The sequence below is a fragment of the Neodiprion virginianus genome, chromosome 1, assembly GCF_021901495.1.
Source record: "Neodiprion virginianus isolate iyNeoVirg1 chromosome 1, iyNeoVirg1.1, whole genome shotgun sequence".
NCBI lineage: Eukaryota > Metazoa > Arthropoda > Insecta > Hymenoptera > Diprionidae > Neodiprion > Neodiprion virginianus.
The window spans coordinates 8,946,969-8,970,815 of NC_060877.1; the positions used below are offsets into that span (position 1 = coordinate 8,946,969).

The 23,847-nt window shown below is 34.0% G+C and overlaps 3 protein-coding genes across 20 annotated transcripts in view; 2 read left to right on the top strand and 1 right to left on the bottom strand.

Annotated features, from left to right (window-relative positions):
• LOC124310113 (collagen alpha chain CG42342) overlaps window positions 1-17,174 on the top strand; it is a 170,833-nt gene extending 153,659 nt beyond the window's left edge. For 9 of the 13 annotated variants that reach the window (XM_046773754.1, XM_046773750.1, XM_046773757.1 and 6 more), the window contains 16 exons: window positions 402-537; window positions 967-1,055; window positions 1,287-1,376; window positions 1,465-1,509; window positions 1,618-1,644; window positions 1,760-1,795; window positions 2,650-2,754; window positions 2,948-2,992; window positions 3,434-3,496; window positions 11,749-11,775; window positions 12,279-12,332; window positions 12,539-12,565; window positions 12,972-13,007; window positions 13,916-14,050; window positions 14,604-14,772; window positions 15,144-17,174. In XM_046773754.1, the coding sequence (XP_046629710.1) occupies window positions 402-537; window positions 967-1,055; window positions 1,287-1,376; window positions 1,465-1,509; window positions 1,618-1,644; window positions 1,760-1,795; window positions 2,650-2,754; window positions 2,948-2,992; window positions 3,434-3,496; window positions 11,749-11,775; window positions 12,279-12,332; window positions 12,539-12,565; window positions 12,972-13,007; window positions 13,916-14,050; window positions 14,604-14,726 (1,038 nt within the window). In that variant the 3' untranslated portion in view covers window positions 14,727-14,772; window positions 15,144-17,174. Of the gene's footprint in view, window positions 1-401; window positions 538-966; window positions 1,056-1,286; window positions 1,377-1,464; window positions 1,510-1,617; window positions 1,645-1,759; window positions 1,796-2,649; window positions 2,755-2,947; window positions 2,993-3,433; window positions 3,497-4,706; window positions 6,855-11,748; window positions 11,776-12,278; window positions 12,333-12,538; window positions 12,566-12,971; window positions 13,008-13,915; window positions 14,051-14,603; window positions 14,773-15,143 lie in introns of those variants that run through there. The other 4 variants (XM_046773755.1, XM_046773751.1, XM_046773761.1 and 1 more) reach the window with 4 other exon arrangements.
• A 413-nt stretch (window positions 17,175-17,587) lies between these two features.
• On the bottom strand, window positions 17,588-19,399 carry LOC124310115 (putative peptidyl-tRNA hydrolase PTRHD1). 5 transcript variants are annotated; one of them, XM_046773766.1, is made up of 4 exons: window positions 19,296-19,368; window positions 18,991-19,156; window positions 18,617-18,808; window positions 17,588-17,792 (listed from the first exon to the last, which is right to left on the bottom strand). In XM_046773766.1, the coding sequence occupies exons 2-4, from the start codon at window positions 19,009-19,011 to the stop codon at window positions 17,622-17,624; spliced, it is 384 nt and encodes a 127-aa protein (XP_046629722.1). In that variant the 5' UTR covers window positions 19,012-19,156; window positions 19,296-19,368; the 3' UTR covers window positions 17,588-17,621. The 5 variants fall into 5 exon arrangements, with proteins under 5 accessions (XP_046629722.1, XP_046629723.1, XP_046629725.1 ...); XM_046773767.1 differs by having other exon boundaries at window positions 19,256-19,329; XM_046773769.1 differs by lacking the exon at window positions 18,991-19,156 and having other exon boundaries at window positions 19,340-19,399.
• Window positions 19,400-19,443: 44 nt separating this feature from the next.
• On the top strand, window positions 19,444-22,930 carry LOC124310114 (peroxiredoxin 1). 2 transcript variants are annotated; one of them, XM_046773763.1, is made up of 4 exons: window positions 19,444-19,606; window positions 21,037-21,179; window positions 21,894-22,202; window positions 22,338-22,930. In XM_046773763.1, exons 2-4 carry the CDS (start codon window positions 21,052-21,054, stop codon window positions 22,480-22,482), a joined length of 582 nt encoding a protein of 193 aa, XP_046629719.1. In that variant the 5' UTR covers window positions 19,444-19,606; window positions 21,037-21,051; the 3' UTR covers window positions 22,483-22,930. The 2 variants fall into 2 exon arrangements, with proteins under 2 accessions (XP_046629719.1, XP_046629720.1); XM_046773764.1 differs by lacking the exon at window positions 19,444-19,606 and adding an exon at window positions 20,401-20,423.
• The last annotated feature ends 917 nt before the right edge of the window (window positions 22,931-23,847 follow it).

Sequence of the window (23,847 nt, forward strand, 5' to 3'; positions counted from 1 at the left end):
AGTTCTGTGAATTTCTGGCTTTTAGTGAAATTTCACCACTCTGAACTCCCTTTGTTTTGGATGTTCGATACGTTTTTACGTTCGGAATCCTGGTAATTAAAATTTTTGGTTTATCTGTTTTTTTACGCCCACTCGTTGAGTAAACTACACTGTATGAGGATATTTTAATTTTCGGAACATTGAGCCTTCGAATTTCCGACCATTCGAAACTTTGTTGTTTCTTCAAAATTTGATTTCTCTACTCCGAGTTTCGCTGCGAAATAATTCGGAGTTGAGCGCCTGCGGGACTTTTTCAAATTCGGAACTTCAACCCCGCCCCACAAAAGCTTAGCACAACGGCAATTCTAAATCCCGTACAAACGAAGGGCCTGGATGGATCTGACCTTGCAGTGTCGTTGTAGGGTTTCAAGGGCGGTAAACCGGAGGTGATTGAACGGGGTTTACCCGGCGAACCGGGACTGCCGGGACCGAAGGGCGAGAGGGGAGAACGCGGATACCGCGGCGAGAAGGGTGTCAAGGGCGAGACTGCCGCGCCAGGTAGATTGAAGAAAAGCCGGGAATTTTAATGAGGATGGGAAAAAGAGGAAAAACCGTCAAAGTATCATCACTGCAGTTTTTGCTTGCCGTTAAACCCAAGTCACTCGATTTTTGTCACCCCCCTCGTTTCAATACCTAAAACCTTTTCATATTATACCCAACCCTATTATTAAGCTCTATGAGTTTCATCTGAAAACAGGTTCTCCACACTTGCCGCAGGACCGAGGATCGTGCCGCGATGTGCTCTAATTTTTCGTTTTCTTTTTTTTTCTTTTTTTTTTTTATTCTTCATTGCGTACACCCACCCGGATATGTAATTTGTCACTCGGTCGTAGATTCACTGCAGGGCGAGCAAGCTTTGTCACTTATAGACCGATCCCCGTGAGAATAACGAATTTTTAATACTCCGTTTTCTACGTTCGTTTCTAGGCTCGAAGGGCGATCTTGGACCTCAGGGTCCTCCGGGAGGTGACGGACTTAACGGCGAGGCTGGAATCCAAGGACCTCCAGGAATGCCGGTCGGTACTCTTGGAAAATTATTTATTATATATAAATAGCGACGGAAAGGAATTCGTAAACTTTCCTTACAACGATTCTGCCTACCGTCATTTCTCGCTACTTATTATCTACAAAGTAACACTGCTGTGATTAATTTTTAATTCAACTCTATTTTTCACCGCAATTCTATTTGCCATTTTGGTTTTTAAACCGGGATAGAATTAACGACACGTTTTTATCACGTTTTTCAGGGACTTTCTGGGCCGAAGGGTGAAAAGGGTGAATACGGTGACATTGGGCCGCCGGGTCTTATGGGTCCCCCTGGGTTGCCTGGACCGCCGGTACGAAAGCTTCATCTTTTTGATTTGTTTCTAATATTAATAGCATCGAAATCGTGAACAATTAACGTGATATGAATTTTGAAAACAGGGCTACCCGGGTCAGAAAGGTGAGAAGGGAGAAAAGGGAGAATCGGTAAGTTTCGTCAGCCAAACGCCTTCGCGATTCTTTGTCTTAATTCGTTGTGTAACGATTGTTTTTTTTTTTTTCATCTTTTCATGTCGCCCTGATTCCCGTCAACAGAAGTACAAAAAATTGAGAAGAAGACAGGTGCGTATATAAGATACAAAAATCCTCACTGTTTAGTTTATCGAAAAAAAAAATCACCGAGTACTTCCACTGTGCTGCAGCCAACTAATTTTTTTCCTGTCTTCTCCCATTCCAGGGTGACGGCACCTTCGAAGTTAACGCCGGCGAAGTGGTAAGTTGTTAAAATTCAGATTCAAAATCAAAATAGAATTTTCGAATTTTACGTCGATTATTACCTGTAGCCGTACAATTTTAAACTTGCAATTTAAGAATATACGAAACTTACGGTCAGGTTCGAAAAGCATTAAAGCGAAAACTTTACTAAACAAAAGATTCTTCCAAACGTTACCGAAGCTAATCCAGTTACATGTAACTTAAAAAGTCTACGTAATGCAGGGGAAGATTTTAAAATGCTGAATTTTAAATGTAAACACGTCGTTACGTTAACAATTTCAGAGAAATAACATTATTCTATCATTTTTCACCGAAAAATCTTCATTGCTTGTCCGCTTCTTATTATCAACAGCTGTTTTTTTTTTTTTTTTTCTGTATACAGACCCTCCGTAGATAGTCTGAGTTAGATTTTGGACAACAATAATGTATTTATCAGAAAATCGCGATCTTATCGTCTGTAAATTACAACGATTAAACGCATCAGATTTATTTTTATCGACCAACCAACTCAATAAATAATCGATTTGACAGACAATTTATAGAGAATTCATCAACGAATAAATTAAACTGTCATTCGTTGAAATTTAACAGAACACACGAATTTTTTTGGTATAAAATATTAGAATATAACTTTGTTTTTCTTGAAGCTATATTTATAATCAAATTAAGCGCTTGAAATTTTTTCCTCAGACCGCAGATGTCTTTTTTAATTATATTTAACTTGACGAGGTACAACGACACTTTTTAAACATTATTTTTTTTACATCAGATTTCTATTTCGACACATTTTTACGGGCAGATTTCGTTCGTTGCGTCAAACTTCTCGTCAATCAGATTGCAATCTATTTTCAGATAATGGGCCCACCTGGGCCTCCTGGGCCAGCTGGAGTTCCCGGACTTCAGGGTCCACCTGGAATAAAGGGAGACCGAGGTCACGACGGTGCAAAGGGTGACCCTGTCAGTATTTCTCCCATAAGTTCAAACCGTTTCACATTTCACAGTTTCGGGCTGTTTTCCGACTCATTTTTGAACTGGCTCGAAGCGATCGATTCGTCTTTTATTTTTCACTCGAAACGAGCAACGATATATGGCGTGTAGAATTTTCCCACAAGAGCGGAAAAGTTTCAGTCTATATTTTCTCACTTTTCAGGGCGAAAAAGGAACGAAGGGTGACCCTGGCCCAATGGGACTGCCTGTACGTATATAAAACATTTTCAAATTTATAGCAAAAAAGAAATCTCTGCTTCAAGAATAAATGCGCAGAGATTTCGCGAAACGAATAAGTTGATAAAATAATCGAATTTTCTATTTCGTCAGAATCGGAAAAATAATTTTAACGACGAACTTCTAAAATGTAATATCAAAGACTTCAAATTCGATTAAATATTTACAAACGAATGAAAGAAAGTACGTTAGAATTTGGTGGCAAAAAAATTAACAGCTTCAAAATTCCAAGTGTATGTAAAATAATTACCAAATGAATTCAAGATTCGTCAAAAGTTTTTCGTCAAATAATTCTAACAAATTTTCGCCTAGGATTGTCAATTATTTTTCTTTCCGTTACTTGAACGTTTCGTGAAATTTTTCGTTTTTTCTTCTTTTACTCCAACGGTTTTCTTTCTGAATTTTCTCCCAGGGTCCCATGGGATTGAGAGGAGAGTCTGGAAGACCAGGAGACACCGGTAAACCTGGCAACATGGTAAGAAGTTGGGCGAATCGCTCTTAACATTCCTCCGTGAGGAAATATCATCTCTGTTTACTCGGTTTTTGTCATTGTCACTGTCTTTTATTTTTTTTTGTTTTACTCTTAGCCCCATGATTATTCGTACCCTTTCCACGTAATAACGAAACATTTCCAACCGGCTATAAGCTGAAATCAATACATTACATACTTCGAGCATTAACGAAATGAAATTTGACCAATATTCGTAATTACCTTCTGTTTCGTAAATAATAAAAAACTTTTTGCAAACTGTTGGATATACGGAATATAAAATATGTTTAGAATCGATCTTGGCGATATGTTTGTGCATTTTTGTTTTTATGTTTTTCATTTTCGTCCTTCCAGAATATCTGTCGATTGAATATAAACCTGAATTTCCATTCAAATTCGATCTATAATAAAGTCATTGGATTATTACGAAAAATTCTTAAGCAGTTGAAGCGAAAAACAAATGTATAAATGAAGGAATAATTTTTTTACACTTTGTACGAGCCGAAAATCTCTCAAGCTCGTCATCTGACAATTTAATTAGTGGGTGGTACTGGCGGATGTTTTATTCAAGAAAAAAAATATCAAAGGATACGAGTAACTAAGGGCCATGGAAGGTGGAATCGACGAATTTACTGTGCTCAATATGTTACAGATTCAATTCGTTCTTGCGATTTCTGAGTATTTTAATTAACACGCGTCGAAAATCAGAGGACAAAAAAATTGCAAAAATGTGAAAGGAAAATAAAGCGTGTAAAGTCGATGAGATTGACAAAATGTATAGATCGAAATGGTTCGAAAATCAAAATCTTAACTCCTTCTCTCGAGAATCGAAACTGAAACATTGAAAAGGACTCGGTATTTCATTTTTTTTCGATCGCGAAAGGCTCTTCAAACTTTTGGTTCAAATATTCGATGTCAAAAGTTGACAAGTTTATTCAATCTGTACACATATGTTGCAATGATTCGTCGTTTAACTGTGTTAAAAAAAAAAAAAAAAAAACACAAAACCCGATGATTAATTCACAATCGCCTTGTTGTCTTACACAGTTTAATCGCCACACTCGTGTACGACATAAAATGTAAATTTGCAGTAAAAAAAAATGCACAAAAAAAAAAAACGAAACAAACCTCGCACAAAATCGTGCGAGTGACTAACGGAATTATTTTAATCAGTCGAATTGAACAAAAAACGCAGGTTGGCGCGTGGGGATCGAACTAGTTGAACTAACAACTAACACAATACCTCCCACCCATCACCCACCCATCTACCCGTCAAAAGGTTAAAGGCCGACAATATTAACCCAACGGTTACTGCACACCGTGTAACCTGGAGAGCTCTCAGCAGAACACGCACACAAACTCCTCGGAATTGTGACGAATAATAGTTAGAAAATAGTACAATAACAAAAGGAAAAAAAGGAAATGGTTCGTTTGTTAATTTTTTTTTTTTTTTTTTTTCTTTTCTTCCAAGCATTGAGTTTCCAATCCAATCATCGATATGGATAATACATAACGATTTACGGTTTGCGTGTAATTGGACGGCACTTTGTGAGATTTATGTATCCAATTAGCTCGGCGGGTTTTAGCTGTATAAATATAATTGTACCTTTATTTTTGTTCAAGTAATATTATAAGGGTGGAAAACAGTTTGGTAACACTCGTGGGGGATTTGATACATTTATTTTTAATATTCTCGAGCGTTTCGATAAGACTCGTTTTTGTATTTGACAAGCGATTTTACGACGATCCTTCATTTGCCGGGGTAAAAATTACTCTTACCGGTTATGTTATCTCTGTTCTCCACCCTAGAATAGGGTTAATTAATTTTTACCAAAAGGCCGAAGCGATTTAAATGCTGTTGTTTGGATTTTTGCTGTACAGATTCGAGAATTAGATATTTTAGAACTAATTATTTGCCGATTACGTCCGACCAACGTTATTATTTCTTACGAAATCTTGTAAAAGCTGCGATAATGATGAAAGCCTGTTAATAAATATTTCTCATTCATGGCTTAACTTCTAAATTTGCATCAAATTTTAACATGAATTGCTGTTAATTCAAACTGATTGCTTTCGACCAAAGAATGGTGTATAAAATCATCGTTTTTCAAGAATATTTTCTGCGTCTTATTTTTCTAATTCTCATGAGAAAAATCGACGAAAGGCAAAAACTAAAAACTAATGAAAATCGAATCCGAATGAAAACAGACGGCTAATTTTAACGCGTCCATATGCAGGGAGCTGCAATATCGTATTATTAAATTTATCATACGTATGTATAATTGATTATCGCAAGTGTATAATTTTTGCACGTTTTGTATCATTATTTAACGGCGTAATTTGTACGATAAAATATCGTAGTCATAGATTAGATAGCTAAATCGATTAAGACTGTTGATCTTTACTCACTTATTGGAAGAACTTCGATTTACATAGTAAAGAACGTGAGTCTTCGAAAAAGAAGGCAAGAAATTTTTCATGGTAAAATGAAATCGGTAAAGTTGTAATTTCGCTATTTGGAACGATGGGGCTTCCAAATAAACACATTCCCTACATTAATGCATCGCATTTTCAGTACAGAGCAAAGTGAATTTTGGATGGAAAAAAAACCCATCGAAAACCGAATTCTTTAGTAAAAAGAAACGAGAAATCGCTTTTCTCCGGACTCACGACCTCCGCAAAAAATTTTCAATGCGTCTTTGAAAATTGAAACTCTTTCAAATGAGTCTGTAACTTTTTACGATCGACTAAGACGGAAAATGAACTCAAGTGGCAAACTCTGCATGCCCTTTAATTAAAAAACCTTTAATTAAAAATGAATATAAACCTTGACGGAAATTTTATATTTCGATAAGAGAGATAATAAGGCATTGACGCGCAAGTCCCGTTAGAAAATTGCTACGTTTTTCAACAACATCCTCGCATCTCTAACGATATTCAATCCCCTGTAAACAAAAACACAAGTGGAAGAAAGTGAGAAGATGGTGAAAAGAAACGAGTGACTGTTATTAGCCTGTAATTATGGTTCAGCATTACAGTGACTTCGATAAATAAAACTGTACTTATATACATGCATACGTACTCGAAATATGGTGAAATCTCTTATTCGTATATGAATTTTCGTGATAAAATTTACACAGCGTCCAAAGGCATTATATAATATAATATAATATAATATAATATAATAATATTATGGTAAGAAATTTAAACTTATTTTCCTCATTCGATTATTCTTAATGATAATGATAATAACAACAACAACAACAACAACAACAATAATAATAATAATAATAATAATAATAATAATAATAACATTAATGACGGTAGTAACAACAATAACAATAATAATAATAATAATAATGAAGGTAATGATAATATTAACGTTAATATAATCGATGTAAATAATATTGATCTGCGTAATATAGGTATACATAATGAAATAAAAACGGCATGGTATGTTTAATATTTGAGTAATCGTGATGTAAGGTGAATTTTCGATGCCTGTAAGCGCGGTTTGTTGGAAACATGACATAAAAAGAATTATCCATACGTAAATATACGAATATCATGCATGCTGCCAATCAGCGAGTGCATAGCTTACGACACGTGCGTTCATTTTCCACACGTCGGATGTGGCCGCAATTTGATATTATTTTTGAAAATCTTGTTTGTTAAATTACATGATCCGATGTTTGGTGTTTAAACGCTAAAACATTCATCATTGCCAATCTCAAAAATACAAACGATCAGTAATATCCTTAACTTCGTGTCAACTCACAGTTGAAGTTTGTGTTTCATTATCTCCGTTTGTTGTAGGATTTTTTTTTTTTGTTTTTGTTCTTGCAACATTTTCGAATATTCGGATATACCTCGTAGGATATCCGTAAATGCAACACGTTGTTTGAGCAATTATTTGTTCGTCGCATTATCACGATAATTACTGTCACGTCATATCACGTATTGCACAACATTACACACGTCATATCACATCGCATCATATCATCTCATATCATTCGAAAATGACACGAAATTCTTATACTCGTGTACAACGTAGAGTGGTCGTTCCAGTCATTAATCAATTATCGCGATTCGTATTTCTGTAATTATCATGTATCTGTAAATGATGATCATGACTTATTATGGTACATGTGATACACACACACACACATATATAAGTGATTTTTAAATTAATGCGGACAGTGTCGAGCTGCACGATCAGCTGTTGGCAATTAATTTGACGCGTTATGTATGATATGGGCATTCCTGCCAATTATGAACCGGATTTTCGTTGCCGGTAATATTTTATACAAAGTCTGCAACTTCACCGAATTTCGTATTTATTTGCAATTCATCATCGAGATGGAATTGAGACGAATATTCAAAATTCAAAAATTGTATTTACACAATTTTTCTGAACGATCGATTTTGTATAATTCAAACTTGACGCACGTTGTACGATAAATCAATATTTGTACCTTTAATCACCGTTTCATTTTAAATTTCAATCGGTAGAAATGCCCACATACTTTGAAAAATCATTTTTCGATCCACCGGCTTGAGTCGAAAATTTCTGAAAATTCATCGATTCGGAATTCCACCCATTTATTATATAATTTATCGAGCCAAATGAAGAAAAAACATTTCTTCCAACACGATATAAATTATGTAATTAAGTCCTGGATGAGCATATTAATTATGTACAACGATATAAATATATACATAAGCGCGTATAAATAAATGTAATAAATATTTTAATCATATTGATCGGTGTGCCCCGAGATTTCCGCATGAATAATTTGGAAATACGGCCCCTTGTGTAAAAGTTATTTATAATAATAATAATATTAATGATAATAATAACAACAACAACAATAATAACAATAATTCTCGATCGCATTCAAATCACTACGTGTCGTTTATCTAACAATAAATCATATATACCAACGCGTAGACATTGTAAAAAAAAAGGGTCGGGAAACAATATCTGGAGATTCTCTTGTAAACGTTGCAGACGCATTAATTGCCCGTAGATGAATATAGGCTATGATTATGGTACATAAATATATAGCTAATCTCGACTCTATCCATACAACGTACGTCTCTGATCGGAAAGAGTAATTATTTTCTTAAACGTAAATTAATATACATAATGATGGATTTTCATTGATTCCCGTTACATACGTACATTATTCTATTAATATGCATAAATATACACGTGTATGTGACTTCACTTGTATGCATACGGTATATATATATATATATATACATATATATACATACATATATATGTACGTATAATATAATATGTATTATGCATAAACGCGGCGTGTATAATTATTAACCAAAGTGTTCTTATTCTTAGCAGCTGCCGATGCAATTTCCTTATAATATTATATACTTGTACATAATGTATCGAAGAGAAGGAAAGAAAAAAAAAAAAAACACCAAAAACGTAAAAAAAAAAAAAAAAAAAAAAAAACATGAAAAATGAAAAATACACACACGCACATTGCTCGCAAAAATAATACATGCATATATTTAAAGCGGTTAATTGAAAATAAATCGGCGTATCGTATAAAATAGACACTTAGTATTAGGCTTACATTGTAAATGTAATGTTGTTCAATTAATATCTTGTGAATTGTGTATTGCATTGTGTAAACACGCGATAAGGCGGCTCGAAGATCATCGATATTATTATTCAGACACGGGATTGAAAATATTTCAGCCCTTGAACCCGGAACAAAAATTTTCCAATTTAAGACTGCTATTTAAATATTTGATTATAATTTATTTCTTCAAACGAAACAAAACTTGAAATAACATATTCAGAAGTCGATTATTTTCGATGATAATTGCACGTTTAAACTTTTTTGTCTCCTTCCTATCCAATATTTTCAAAATATTCAAGGTACTTTGTTTACTTGATCAAATTCTTGAATGCGATTTTAAATATAATTTAAAAATACCAGCCGTTACCAATCGTTTATTTGTTTTCTTACCGTATGAATCTGGAATATCGAAAGCACAGAAAAAAAATCAAAAATGAAAGCTGCACGAAATTAATTATCGAGTATTTTTTAAGTTCCTAAATATATATTTTTTAATTTTATTTTTCAATTTTGGTTCCAGTCGTACGACTTGGTTTCATTAACAGCCGATGTGAATCCTGATTGACGCGTTAACCCCGATGTAGATAAAAAAAATATTTTCATATTAATCCAACAGTTTTCTGAAATCTTAGAATTTCTGTACACTTGCTGAAATTTCAATTTGGATTGAATTCACCGAAATAGTCCGTCGGTAAATCTGTAAGAATTAACCAGCAATTCAAGTCTGAACTTGAAATAAAACGAAATTGTGAAATGAGACTGCTATAGATTACAGAAAAACTGGCTAAAATTTATTAAACTGCATGTCACAGCGTCACCCTGAAAAACAATAAAACACGGCTTGCGAAATTCGATTATACATAAAAAAAAAAACTAAAAAAAAAGACGAGTCAATGGTACAATACGTAATTGTAATAGCGTAAATAGGAGCTAACAAGTTTGCGAGAGAATCTCTGAAACAACATCGGCACTACAGATTGAAAAGAAATCGTGAAATCGAGAATATTAATGCCGATTGTGTTCCGATAATATAACGGCGATTGGAAATATAATATATTATTATTATATATATATATAGCGATAAGGGAGCGATGTAATTAATTATGTTAGCCACTTTTTTATATATTATATTATAATCGGTAATATATATGTTTATCCTGAGTTAATCGTACTTAAAAGGTAATTTAAGGTAACGTAATAATATAAAAATTTCCAATTGTAATAATAATAATAATTGGCGTTGATCACTATTGTTATTATTACCATTATTATTATTATTATTGTTAATAACGTAGTTCGGTGGAACTTGACGCATCGATTTCTAGCAGTTAATACTTGACCGTGTATAATTAATATTATTGTTATTATTAATATACGTGAGAATACGTGAAATCTAACGATAATCTTATTAAAGGATCGTAAATGTAATAAGAACTTGTAAAATATTTAAAACACGACTTAATTAATGTATTGTAATCAGATTACTGTAAACGCACTAAGATTATTTGAGGATGAGTTGATGATCACGATGATTATTATGATGATGACGATGATGATTACGGCGACGATAAAATGTTATAAACGCAACTTATGCGTCTGTGCTACGGCTAAACTAGAATCGGAGCGTTATGATATACATTATACATACACGATATATATTATATATTATATATTATATATTTGTTAATAATTAAGGCAGCGTTCCGTAACCATCTGCAGAAATGTCCTTGGAAAACTAATTAAAATCACTAACAAACTTTTGTTTTACGATATCCTGATTAATAAACAGAATGTGCATGTGCCTGTGTCCTTTGCTTTCATTATGAAAAAAAAAAAAAAAAAAAAAAAAAACGCCCTTTGTCAAAGCTTCGTGTCCCGATCACGGTGAATATTTATATTACACGTGTGTAAATAAATATGTGTCCATACGCGTACGCATATATTTTACACGCGTGTAGAACGCTTTTGCATTTTGTTCCAGATACCCGAAAGACTTGTTTTTCATAATATTCGAAAATATATTTTCCTCGTCATTTTCTTTTCCACGACTTTCTAAATTTTGATTACTTACATGTTGCGTTAAATTAAAGTTCTAAATTAAAACGTGTTAATTTGCTGCGACCACGTGAAACTTTTTTCATTCGCATAGTCAAGACATTTTCAAGCAACCTACAGCATGTGACTTAAGCCTCGTGATTTAATAATTTTACAACAGCGAAAACGAAATTTCTCAACCAATCATTCGTCACGGAATGAATTTCGAAACTATTTGTATACATTTTTATTCATTTATTTATTTATTCTTTCAACCCCCAAAAAAACGTTTTTTCTCTACGATGGAATATACCTATATACATATGTGTATAATATATGGGTATTCCTGTGTATAATATTACATACAATGAACATGTTTATGTAATGTACATTAAGATAAAAAAAAAAAAAAAAAAATTCTCGACCCGATGATAAACATGTTTATTGAGTAATTCAATTCTTGTTATACGATATACTTTTTTCCCAACTGTTTTCCTGTTTTACTTTTGGTGTATGCATTCCTTTTGTTTGTCTCGTTTTTGCCACTCTTTAATTTTCATCAAATTTGATTTCATTTCATCTCCCTTTCAGGGGCCGGCAGGATTAGACGGCATGAAGGTGAGCGGGAAAATTTTTATATACGTCGATTTATCACGCGCCCGTAATTATTTGGATAGAAAGAAAATCCGGGTTTCCCCTCGTTTACTCTTTATTTTCGTCTTGTCTTTTCACTTTCCATTTTTTCAACTTTCTTTTTACTTAAAATCAATTAACATTCTCACAGAAAATAATTCACCATCTGTGCACCGTGACTAGTAATATTTTTTTTTTTTTTTGCTATCTTAATATCTCGTCACAAAATCCAAGCACTGCAGCTAACAATATTAACAATTGACGCAAAAATTAATTCTCACTAACTCGAATATCATACTTATCGCAAACGCGGTGTTAGGTGCAAAACCATATATGTGCGTATAGTATGAGATATCAATCGAATTATGCGGGACGAATATGAAGGAAATTTATTCGAGAAAATTATAAACGAAGGAAATTTTGTTTTACTATTTACGATTTGACGATTAGAAACACGGGCGCAATTCACACGTTTTATATTATTACAGGGTGCTCAAGGCGAACCTGGAACGAAGGGAGAACGTGGAGACCCAGGACTGCCTGTGAGTTTTATCATAAATTTTAATTTCGCAGCTTTGCTTTTTTACGATTTTTCGAAATAAGTTTGGCGGAGATAAAAATATTAAACTGAAACTCTCCTGTTGTTTTTTACACCAAATCTTACAATCGAATTAATCATAAACCAGCAATTCATGTTTGTATGTCAGCATGAAGTTAACGTCAATTTTTTTTCTCTGTTCTTCCCCAGGGAACAGACGGGATTCCAGGTACCGAGGTATGGTGACGAAACATTGCACAAGTACATGTATAAAACTACTTTAGTGCATTAATTGAAAAATTTCGAAACCTAAGCGTGTTACGTTGGTTAAAAAGAAGAACAAAAAAATTGAAAAAAGATAACAGTTCAACATTAGTAGTTAAAAATTTACCACATCCTCGAAGCATCTAAATTCTCTGCCTTTGTCATGCATGCCGAAGGACACAGGCCTTTAAATATTTATACAGTTGCCGAAAATTTCTCCTGCAGAAGTGTTTGTTGCTTAATTAATTAACGCTCAATATCCACGATCATTATATCTATTATGTACAATTTTTTTTTTTTTTTTATCGTCTGTATTTTTTATATTCAAGCACGTTTATATATTTGTAATTTTTGTTTTTATGCTACGTGAAAATTACAGGGACCAAAAGGTGATAAAGGCACCACGGGCCAGGCTGTGAGTATTCAACTGACTATAAATATTGAGTATTTTTTAAATTGTATCATTTATCGACGTACCTTGATCTGTACCGATAGCTAATGTAAAAGGAAAAAAAAAAACAGACACCGAAGTTACCGGTATAATGATAATTATTGATCTTAATTGTTCGTTCTGTGAACATAATAGAAGCGTTCATGCAATCCTTGCGGGATTAATTAATGAAAATTTTTGATGATGTAGTTAACATTAACAATAGAAAATCGCTTCAATCTCTAGAAAAATTTAGCATATAAGAAATCGATTTTCCCCTGTCCGTAGAATCATGTTAGTAAAATTCAATTTCACGTTTAAGTCTTCAACAGTAATTTTATCGATCAGTTATTGGTGACCGACTGTGAGCGCTTTCTGTAATAACAGGAAACCTACATTATTTTTCAGTTCCTATAATTAAACGAAATGAAAAGAAAAAATCCCGTAAATAATCCAAGAAGTTGTATATATAATCAAATATTTCACGCTGCCACCAACAATTTGAAAAAAAAAATAAATAAATAAAAAAAAAAAAATATCGAGATCTTTTGAATGACAAGAAAATCAAAGTCGAGTGATGAAAATCAAATCTATGAAAAAAAAAGATCCTTCTCCGTTTCATTATCATTAAATTGACAAAAATTTCGAATCCTTTTTCTCGACGATACATCCATCCTCGAAAGTATAAAAACAATTTTCTGCACATCTTCAACTCCCCAAAATCCATCAATTTATAATTTACAGCGATATTACACACCTAAATAAAAATGCACAAAGTTTTGTTACAATGCCTGGCCTACTTGCACGCCGCAACTGCAGTACGTGTCTTAATACTTAATATTTCTCAAAAACGAACTCGGACCTAACGAATGCTTCTCGCGCGTTGTCTTCAGGGTCCGCCAGGTAAGCGAGGAAGAAAAGGCGACAAGGGTGACAAAGGAGACCAAGGTGTTCCTGGACTAGATGCCCCGTGTCCTTTGGGAGCCGATGGACTTCCGCTTCCTGGATGCGGCTGGAGACCACCCAAGGTACAAATTCCCACCTCGCTCCTCTCTCGCTATCTATTTTTGTCCTCTCTCGCTTTCCTTTCATTACTCATCGAGGCTTGTTGCATAACCAACATATCCATTGTACATCGCTAATTATTTACTACAAATTGCATGGCCTTATTAATTCTGTTGTAGTATTTTATTTTCAGCTATTATACGGATCGTTGGTACAAAAATATGTTTCAATTTCTTACCGACAACAAGATTTCAATCTGATTTCTTATATCGGTATAATTGATTTTCAGCATTTTACACAAGTTCTCTTGTTCTCTTTGTCAAAAAATGTAAAAAAAAAAAAAAATTCAATATTTCTCCGCGGTGCAACTTTCGTAAAACAATTTAAATAAATTGCATGCAAGAGTTAATTGTCGCTTGAATTTTATACGGTGGTTGGTTGCGTTCGTGCTGTCAGACTTACTGCGAGTAACGAATGATTTCTCTCCTTGCACCCTCAGCAGCCTGCGTGATATTGATTTCTATCAGTCAGGGGATTTGATCCTTGTGTTTTGGAATTATTACCTCCTGTGATTAGGAAATGATGAGTACGCCAGGACCCGCGCCTGACGGTCCTGAACCAGCGGAAACGGATTACGAGGAACCGGAAGAAGAATACGACGATTACCCAGACCAAAACGGAAATATGGCAGAGAAATAAATGCTCATCACGTGACTCACATTCCTCCCAAAACTAACGTGACCTGGTAAAGTTGAACCTCCCGTACTTCCGGTGCCGCGATATTTCTACGTGTTTCTCTGTGTCTCTTATTTTTTTTTTTGTCCTTTCATTTGCGATTTTTACTAACTAACCTGGGTGCATGCGGTGAATATTATAGATAATATCGCACATTTCGTTATAACGTTGAACGAATAATTGGTGTAGAGATGGAGAATAAAAAAAAATTTTCAACAAATAAAAACGAAACAAACTGGGATCAATTTCCACAGAGATTGAAACGAGTGTTTTTTTTTTTTTTGAGTTTTTTTTTTTTTTGTTCTCTCTTTCATCTTTCGTTTCAGTCGAAGCACAACAGCTTGTGGAAATGGGGGGAATAGTAATCATTTCGGATTACAGAGATGGAGATCCCGAAGGCTTCACGCGATCCTGGATTCTTCTTCAAGAATATGAACCAGACGAGGAAGAGAACGCCAGGATTTGATCATTTCTACGAATAAGAAGAATTTTTTCTTTTTTTCCCTGTCTCTCTCTCTCTCTCTCTCTCTCTTTCTCTCTCTCGCTCTCTTTCTCTCTCATCAATAAACGCGCATCATAATTCAACAATAACGAATTACACGTATCCTATAATAATTATTATTCCATTTCTTTTACTTCTTCTATTATATTTCTTTCTTTACTCTTTCACAACGTATATATGTTAAAAAAAATAATCAAGTCAATATTTAATTATTAAAAAAACATCCTATTCATAAGTGTTGTAAATAAATGTACTTACAGTGTCTAATAGCAGCGCCAACTATGCGTGTACATAATGATAATAATAGTTATTGTAACATAACAATCGTAACGCCGATGAGAATAGCAACATTGAATTATGATGGTAATTATAATAACAGTATATAAAGTTATTCGTTGAAGAACGTACCTTGTAATTAAATGCATTCGTTTCGATGAATTTGAATGATTATTAAATCGAAAGGGCTTTAACCAGCTTATGCCCACGTTTGGAAACTCGTTTGCATAGAAGATGCTGAATTGACAATGAAAATAATTTATTACAATAATTATTAATTTTTTTCCAATTAATCATTGTACTCGTGTACAGTTTTTCAAGAAATATTCTTACGTACGTAGTTAAAACACTACATTATAACTTGTATAATTAGGAAGTAGGAACAATTAAACATACATTGAAATATACATATATATATTTATATTACGTATCTAATTTATAAACGACGGAATTTTCGATTATCATTGTATCGTGTATAGGTAAAACTATCATTATTATATAACATCATACACTTATTCCGATCAATTAACAATGCTAAGAGAAAAGTAGTATAATTATTTACTTTCATATTGACACAAAAAGAGAAAATTACGCAACGTCGGACGAACTTCGGTGAATAAAGATAGCGTAACAAGCGTAAGCAAATTTCATCGGTAATTTTATCATTGTGGCAAGTAATATTTTTTACACGATTAAATTGTTATAACATTATGTAACGATAATCTCTAACTTTACCATTTATCACTGCGGAATGCAGATAACGTTAGTTTTAAGACTTTTAGGGAAAATATTCCTTGTACACATGTCAATATTAACATTATATATATATTATATATATATATAATATATATATATATATAATATATATATATATATACATGTCTAATATATATCTCTATGCATATAGGTATAATGTTGTTATAACATATATACTCTGTATACAAATAACCGATTTTCCATGTATGATATATACCTGTCTACGCTTACGCCGTTTCGACAGTTTTCACTGTGTTATTATTCAGTTAATCGCGTTGTATCGATAAAAAGTTTATCTCACGATGTGCAGCAATCATCTCTGGTTAAGAGGGCACTGAATATAGGATCAGAGTATCTCGTGGTATGACGCTGTCATATTTTACTAAGCTAGATATTTTTTAACGCGTTATTTTGATGGATAAAAGCGACCTCTTAATTATTTACGTAATCCTCGTTCGATGCATGCGCATTGGGGATAGTTTAATCTCGAACATATCAAACAACCTCACTTTCATCTTGATTTTTTGTAATATTAATTCGAAAGAACTGATCTTGTGTATAAATCAAATATATTGTTAAAATAATCTTGATTTCACGCGTGTTACGTAATGCGTAAAATAAATATGAAGCAAAAAGTGGACGAGAAAATAGCTGAAAATAACGAATCTGTTTGTAAAATTCCATTAATCTAGATTCTAGACCATTCCAAATTCTTGATATCTGAAACGCGCGTCATTGATCTCTGCCTTAACTCAGCGAACCATCAACCAGGTCATTTCCATCGGGAAAGATTATCAGTCTGTGACCGAAGTGTCCGCAGTATATTTAAATCTGTCACATACATAATTCAATATATTATAATTTTAAACGCAAATTTTCAAAGCGAACGAAAAATTTAAAAGGGTATTACACTATAGATATGCGAATACTGTAGAAATATCGTAGACAATAAATAATTTTAATTTATACTGTATACTGTACACATATTATTATAAACTATTATATATGTCTAGTTCTGAAAGTTTCGAAACGGGAAAAAATTTATCCAATATTACTGGCGCACAAATTCTATATCAAACGATCAGTATTTTCCAATTTATAAAATCATGATTTATAATATTTTGCTAATATTTTATATTTCGACGAGTCATACCATTAGCACATATTAATAAATACGACTATTAAATTGACGGACTAGTTGATGATTGATTTTAGATTATCCCTTGGCCAAAACACGCATACCGCGAGGTACCGTAGAATTGCGAGGAAAGGTAATAAAACATGTCCTTGCTGTGAGTGAAAAGAAATTATTTTATTGCATCGAGCTACTTAAACAATTTGAATTTCTTAAAATAAATTTGAATCTCTTCTTTTGGATACGGCTTTACAACTAGACAAGTAGGGATGTTTTCCGGCTGTTCTATCCAAAGCTTGTGCTTGATGTCGTTTTCGTCCAAAGATTTTTTCAAATCCGTTAAACTGGACTCGTCTGGAGCCTGAAATAAAAACATGCTTGCAACAATTGATCAACCGTTATCGTCGTAAAATTGTTAAGGAAGTAGTACGAGTACACAATTAATCGAGTAAACGTGTATATTATTATTGTTGCTGTTGTTGTTATTATTGAATCTAGCCACATGCCGAAAGTGGAAAAAAATCATCGTGACTCTGCGGCATTTCATTAAACGAAACGTTCGGGTCGACACTTTGTGTCTACGGTTAGAGACAAAATGAGAGAGAACTGCTCTGTCATCGTTCAGTGGTGTCAACATTTACACGAACATCTTACTATCTCAGGAAACATTTGAATATAATCGTTTTCCCAGTACGCAACTTCGTGATATGATACACGCAATTATATTCCCGTCATGAGAAATTTCAGATGCCCACCGCAAATACTTTGCGGCATTAAATTAAATTTAATCAAATTAACTTCCCACGATACCCGGCATGCACTCGCTAAGTATGGGAAAATACAAATTGCAATCCAGGCACTGAAGGCCGTGTGACACGGTAATTCGTTTCGATTTGAAATTAAACAGACAAGATACGAGATAAGTCATAGTTTCTTTTTGAAATTATTCCACCTGAACGATTTGAATTGAAATTTTCGAGCTTTCAACGAGACATTCTTTTAAAAAGTTCCAATTTTGACCACTGAGCAGCGGTAAATGCAGTTAAGGATGTCACAACGTGGAGCAAAAGAAACTTTCGTAAATTTAAAATCTTGCAACTGTTTAGTACCGAAGTGAAATGAATATTAACATATAACTACATAAGAGATGCGGGAGGAGTTTATGTGGCGGTTATTTCAATTTACCTGTAAAACGACCTTGTGCATGTTGTCTAAATCGGCAAGGTAAGCTCGCGTATGAATATCATCGTGAAACAAATGCGTAACGGCCGAACACGCGTGACAAGCTTGCGCAATCACAGCACCGACCGACCAACTCATGGTTTTTATCAAATCCTGACGAACCACGACATACTGTATAAGTTGAGACATTATTATCTGTAAATGAGAGATCATCTAATTCCATGGATAGCGACAGCCAAACATCCGATACGCAAGCAACGAAATATACACGAAGGCGAAAACATAAATATTTTTACGCTGCTTATGATAATTCTTTAACCCAAGTCGATAAGTACGAGTTTTCACTTCTCATTGCCGCATCTAATAATCAATATTACTATTGCTTTGAAACTACCCATGATCCCTCGGAATTTTCGCGCTGAGAACTATCTTTTTATCTCCTAAAAGATAATGACAATCCCTTCATAAATGATTCTACACATTACGTTCAGGGATATGAAACAACGATCTAAGCGAGTTGGCAATTTCGTATACAAGCCACTCCTGCAAAACAGTTCAAAACTGTCAAACTATGCTAAGGTAAAAAAGCGGCCAGTATCGTAAACCGATACGGAATATATTTCACCAATCATGTATACATACGATTACATGAAGTGAATAAAACTTGAAAATTATTACTGACATTTAGGTTATGTTAGGAATCGAAGGCATGCGAGACAAACAAGCCTGCAACTCTCAACAACACAGCCAGAAAACTGGTCAAACGTTTTCTCGATCGGACTACAGATGGAAATCAGGAAGCAATTCGGAAGCTGTTGGTTGAACGTAGCCGGAAGTCGCATCGCGCACACTCGTCGCCGCTCTCTAACCCCACCACCGCTAAACCCCCCCCCCACCCGCCAAAGTCCCGGTCTGCCGGTAAGCCGGCAACATTGCCTCATTCGTGCTGAATTGCTCGAGGGTTTAGTTTGTGGAATCTTAGTTCGAAACAAGGTATGTAAAGATAATTGCACCATTACTTAACGATTAACTCTCGACCTGTTGGTACGTACGTAAGACAAATACGTGCGTAATATTATTCATTGACTGCTATCGTCTGACCGAATTTTGCTACCACGCAGTGATAAGCCGATTTTGTGTTTAGTTTTTTTTCTCTGCATGTACGAAAGAGTAAATTATTGTGAAGGATGGAGATGAATCTGGCTCCTTTCACCGTTACTTGAACAGTCTAACGGTTCCTAATCCATCCAAGCAATGTCGACGTATCGCATGAATACTTTTGAATCTCGTTTTATTTCTACACGCGTCATTGTCTTCCTTAAACGCGCGAGTATCTTACTCTCTTACGTCACGTAGTTACGCGATTTACCTTGTTGTACATAGCTAATTTTCCCGCCTTTGTCCAACTATTATACTTGTTCTTTTCTATCGTTTCCCGACCGTTTCAACGTTTCAAGGCCGGTATTTATTGCGATACGTATTCTCCTCGGTCCAATTGTTTCTATTGCTTGTACACTTATTTAACCTTGTGCTAATCGAAGGTTGCACAACTTTGTGTAAACCGGTCACTACACGCGGTTACTTATTACAATCTTTATTGCATCGATTATTCTTACTTATTCCCACTGACGCGGATTGTTGATTATTAAACAATCGTTAATTTGTCGTTTATGAAATATCTATTAACGGATTTGATTATGCCACGCTTACAAAACACTTGATTGATGGGTCATGATGATTCAACGGGCATCAAATTTCTTCATAGAAAATACTAGAAGCATTACAGCCACGTTTATCATGATATGAGCTGGTAAAAACGCACCTATGCATTTAGTCCTATACTATTGATGTTTTATGAATTTTTGTGTAACTGGTTTTCTACATTTCCATGCAATGTTTGTTGGCTTATTCATTGTTCTTGAATTAATTCAATTATTTAAAAATTCTATATTAATTATAACGCTTTGTCAATAATCCTCGCATATCCATTATTCCTAATTTCTGATTAGATTTTACATTTGCACACGTGCAAATATTTTACAATCGTACCGACAACCCGATCTTATATCATTTTTTTCTCAACTGTGTAAGTGCTCATTACTTACACAGATGCTGTAATCAATCTTGCACAATTTCTTGATTTTTCTATTCACTTTTGTTTCATTGCCATTACCTCGTTCTGATGCCATGACTGTGTAATTCTTTTTATCTATCAGTCACAGTGACTGATCCATAGATAATATTTTAATCTCTTTAGTCACTTGGAATTTAGTGAAGTATAAACTGTTTCATACTCAACGACTGAAATCGATTCATCTATGTTTTTTTTTTTCATGAAAACATGTAACATTCTTTTTGTCTTTTTTTCCAAATGGAGTACTGAGTTCAGAACTTGATTCGCACATTCGTTTGTTCATTATTAGAATACAAACGCCAAAATGCCTGCTCTCCAAAAACCAGCACCTGCATTCAAAGGGACTGCCGTCGTTGATGGTCAGTTCAAGGATATCTCATTAACTGACTACAAGGGAAAATATCTGATCCTGTTTTTCTACCCATTGGACTTGTGAGTATATAATTGAGTAGTTGATCAGTAAGGGATTGGTGATGGTTGTTCATTTCAGAAACATCAGAGATGTAAAAATATTATGACTGATACAATTTGTATCTCAAAAGTTTTAATTTATTTACATTTTTTAAAACATGATTCATACTTGATCGTGAAAGAAGAGCCATAGGCTAACCACCTTGACTTGAACAAAATGTTAAAATAAAGAAACACATTGATTTAGTTTCATTTTCTTTGTAGTCCCTCAACTGCTCCAACATCATCCACCACCAGCACTCCTACTGTTATTCATTGTTCAGAATATTATACCATGAAGCCTAAATAATGCTCCTCTCTTTTCTAGGAGAAAAATCTACTAATAGTATATTTATAAGAATAAATACTGTGAACGAAATTGAAGATTTATTAAGTGGAAAACTAAACATGCCTACATTCTGTTTCATCATGTTACATTGCGGCCATCTTAATCTATTCATGGTACTACATCACTAGTATATTTCCATTAACTTAATGGAGTCCGCGCACTAGATGTACCCTATTTAAACAAAAACTTTCTACCAATTTTGCTACATCTGAGCGTGCAACATGATTCAATTTCATGTAAAACATCAAAATTACTTCTTTATTAAAATCTGGCAATCTGGTAATAGTTCTACATTCCTTTATTCGTTTGTTGTCTTGGATATCCATTTAAAGTTATCCTTTCCACAGCACCTTTGTCTGTCCAACGGAGATTATTGCCTTCTCTGATCGTGTCGCTGAATTCCGGGCAATTGGATGCGAAATTGTTGCTGCGTCTACTGACTCGCACTTCAGCCATCTTGCCTGGATCAACACCCCACGCAAGCAAGGAGGTCTTGGAGAAATGAAAATTCCCCTGCTTGCTGACAAGAGCTTGAAAATTTCTAAGGATTACGGTGTCCTTGACGAAGAATCTGGCATTCCATTCCGTGGACTTTTCATTATTGATGACAAGCAAGTTCTACGACAAATCACCATCAACGATCTCCCTGTTGGGCGGTGAGTATTATACTATTTTTTAAGAATTTTTCCTATCCTAATTGAAATAGCATTACCGTACTATTGCTGTGAATTCTGATCTTGATACTCAAACTGTATACAAGTTGGAATATTTTACGACATTATTCTGTTTAGATCTGTTGATGAGACTCTTCGTCTTGTACAAGCATTCCAGTACACTGACAAATACGGTGAGGTCTGCCCTGCTGGCTGGAAACCAGGACAGAAGACTATGGTGCCTGACGTCAAAGAATCCAAGCAATACTTCAAGGATTCGTAAATCTCTGGAGATAACGGGGATTTATCAATCGGTGTTACTCTCATGCCATACACAAATATAAAATACTTTTCTTTTTCTCTCCAAATCATGGCGGTATACTAGGATGTCTTGTTGGCTATTTTAAATAACGCAGGATATTTTGATTAGAAACAAGTTTATTATTTCTCATTTGTGTATTCCAGTCTTAAGTTGATGAAAAACTTCTTTTTGAGTAATATTTTTCGTTTTAAGAAGAAAAACTTGCAGCGCCACCGGTGAAAACAAGTAACCATCCACCTACAAAACTTCATTATTGCCTTTTTTTTCTATAATTAGCATAAAGCCTGTAAGAAGCATTTTTGTATTTCAATATTTGTGTATTTTGGCAATCTGTTACGATAGTAGTGTACAACTAATGCCGGATCATAACAATCTTTTTTTTTTAAATAAACTATCATTTTGTAATCAATTCTTTTTATGCATTGTAACATCTGACCTTTATTCTTACGTCGTTTAATTAATTATTGCATATTCATCCTTGAGTTTTATATTGCTAGATGGCACCTGGTCACAAATTTAAAATTGTAGGAGTTGCTTGGTCTACATCTCTCTAAGAAGAAGGAGGTGCGGAGGTTCCCCTCTCTGAAATTAAGTCTGAACAAATCAGAAATCGACGAAATAATAATAAACAAGTAAATTAAATCCCCGAGGACGAACATTTCAAATTAATTATTATACACTCCAAAAGTCACGACAAATTTAAAGAGAGACGATGTAAAACGAAGAAACAACAAAAGTGAAATCCAAGAATATAGTGCCTCGACGAAAGACAGTTATTTCCAATTATTTATAATTTTAACAATATACACCAGTTTTAACAATATACACTATTTTAAACACTATACACATGGAATGGATGAATGAATGAATTTTAAACCTAATGACGGCTCGTGTTTTAATATATTTATAAATAAATTGAATTGCACTCTGCTATTCGTACCTTATCAAATATACTTAATATTGAGTACGCATAATTTTCAATTTCAAAAAAAAAAAAAAAAAGTCTTATATAAAAAAAATTACCTGTCCGCTCAAACATTTATTGTGAATAGCAATTGGACGAACTTAAGTTTCGCATTGAAATTTTTGAATAAAATTGATTTAAATGCGAAACTGAATTTCGTTTTGTTGAAATTTACAATAAATGTTTCAGAAAATAGGTAATTTTTATTTAAATCCGAAATTTCGTTCTGGTTTCTACAAAAACAAACTTCAGCCGCTTTTTTCTTTAATTAGTTACGTAAAAGAAATCAAAATCTGACATCTAGAACCCAGACTCAAAAATCGTGTTGATGTATTATTTATCAACGTGAAAAAGACAGAAGC